Here is a 2412-nt window from a genome sequence, read left to right on the forward strand (position 1 = left end):
TTTAAAGCCTGGTGAAAAATGAAGATTGGGAATCGATACATAAATTTCTTAATAATGCAAAGCTTGAAAAAATCAATTAGGCATAATTTCATATGATTTTTGAATAGACTTCTTTCACCGGAGATCTTTTCGTAATATAATAAAAATTTGATAACACAGCATGTTAAGCTGCAGTACTATTTATATGTTTATAAATGAGTGTTAATTTATAAATAAGACGAATGTGGTACATAACAAATACTGCTTAATCATGTTATGTGTCGTTTAAATAATTAATATGTAATATACGAATGTATCAAAATTTTTGTAATTTTATATGTTAATTCGTTGTTACTGTCTTCTGATTTATTGTTCATACTGCTTGTAGAAGTATTTCGTTTCGTTTAATTAATTGCTTCGTTACTACGAAACACTGCTATACATACATATATTGCATATATTGTAAGACATCTTTCATTTGTTCATCATCGTATGCTATTCTTATTGTAAATTGTTATACAAACGGTTATTTTTCATTTCAGTTCTATGTAGCAATCGAGTGAGCCAAATGACCAAGACCTATAATGACATAGAAGCAGTTACAAGGCTTCTGGAGGAGGTAAATGTGACCGTTTATAAGTAATGCAATTATATATCTTTTTTATATAGCGTACGATGTTATTAAGAGAAAATTTTTAACAAATTCAGAAAGCTCGGTATATATCAATCGTCAAACTATTAACCCTCGGACGCTGTAATAGTCACACGCTTGGCAGACACTGGGTTAAATATGACCCAACATTAAAATATTCTTCGTACGCAAGCGAAATTGCATTTTTTTTTTTTATTTTACTAGGCACTATATTGTTTAAAATTATGATTAAAATAACAAACATATTTGTCGTGATTCCGTTTCAAATGCCGGTTGAAACGAAAAACATCTAAACGCCAGGTCAGCAATGACCCGGCATCCGCCGTCCGAAGGTTAATTCGTTAAACGTTGAATAATTAGAATGCTAAATGTTTGTCAACTTTTAGAAAGAAAAGGACTTGGAATTGACTGCACGTATTGGTAAAGAACTTCTATCGCACAATCAAAAACTCGAAACCACGGTCACCAGTTTAGAAACAGGTTTGAAAGAAGCCAATGAAAGAATTACACAACTTACGCACGAACTCGCAAAGAAGACAGAATTAATTCAAATACTAACAAATGATACGGAAGAATCGAGCTCTGAAGCCGGCTCGCCCACCGGACTTTGTAGCATTAGTCTTGACATGATGCAAAAAAAGATCAGTACTCTCGAAGATGAAAATAAACAGTTGAGAGCTGAATTTGCAAAATTGATGCATGAGGCTGATAATTCGGAAGAACAGGAGGCGAAGCTTGTCAAAGATATTGCTGCTCAACTCGGTTAGTCGAAGAATTTTTGTCAGAAAATTATTCAAATATTATGTTAATCCTTCATTATTTGAATTAGACGTATGAAAAATCCATGAAACAGTTCCATACTTTTCGTACTGAATTTAATAAAGATTTTAATTTGAAATTCACCTAATAGATAATTTCTTTTTGATATAGTAAATGCAAACATAGAAGTAGATGGAATGTCAGAAGAGCTTGACAGGCAGAAGGAAGAAAATCGACTGCAACACGAACAAATCATCAGTTTGACAGCAAAATTAGCTGAAACAGAATTGAGATTGGCACAGTTGATGGCCGAACATGATGAAGTTGGAGCTACGTTACTCATCACCAAGGACAATCAGAACACTCTGGCGAGCGAGTTGGCCGAATTCAAGGATCGATACACGGAGGTGTGTCCTCGGGCTAAAATATATTACCGAATTACTTTCACTTCGCATGCTCTTTTTCTTCTGATATAATTTTTTATAACTTGTCAGAGGCAAAGTGAGTTATGTTAAACAATTTAAATTAAATTAGTTTAAATGACACTAGTCATTTAGTATTTTTTTTTTTAAACAAGGTGGTGAATTTATTGGCGGAAACTCAGGAACAATTGCGAAAACAAAGAAAAAAAGGGATGCCAACGGTTAAAGGAGGATCTTTGTTCCCTTCAATGGGTGCGGCACCACAACCAGATTCCATTGCTTCAGAATTAGAATCATCTCTTTATTCTGAATTCAGCTTAGATTCTGGCATCAGCACTGACAGGATGTACGTTTCTTTAATATGTATCCAGTATTGTTAATCCGAGTTAACCCGAATATTATAATCTATGTTCTTAATATTACACAGACCAACGTACAAGAAAGTTTTCGAAACTGTGAGAAGCGCATCAAGAAACACTACTTATGCAGCTGATGGAAATCAATTTCCACGACTATGTTCAATGACAACATCGACATTATCAAGCGGTTCTACTGGACCACGAATGAGTTGTGGACAAATTCGTCCTTTGGTATCGACAT

General features: G+C 34.0%; 1 protein-coding gene across 1 annotated transcript in view; it reads left to right on the top strand.

Annotated features, from left to right (window-relative positions):
* LOC108576774 (trafficking kinesin-binding protein milt) overlaps positions 1-2412 on the top strand; it is a 34125-nt gene that overhangs the window by 28434 nt on the left and 3279 nt on the right. The window contains exons 3-7 of the mRNA XM_017939834.1: positions 522-598; positions 1018-1393; positions 1562-1797; positions 1968-2158; positions 2240-2410. Coding sequence (XP_017795323.1) covers positions 522-598; positions 1018-1393; positions 1562-1797; positions 1968-2158; positions 2240-2410 — 1051 coding nt within the window. The remainder of the gene's footprint in view (positions 1-521; positions 599-1017; positions 1394-1561; positions 1798-1967; positions 2159-2239; positions 2411-2412) is intronic.

Source organism: Habropoda laboriosa, unplaced genomic scaffold (genome assembly GCF_001263275.1).
Source record: "Habropoda laboriosa isolate 0110345459 unplaced genomic scaffold, ASM126327v1 scaffold409, whole genome shotgun sequence".
In the NCBI taxonomy this organism is placed as follows: Eukaryota; Metazoa; Arthropoda; class Insecta; order Hymenoptera; family Apidae; genus Habropoda; species Habropoda laboriosa.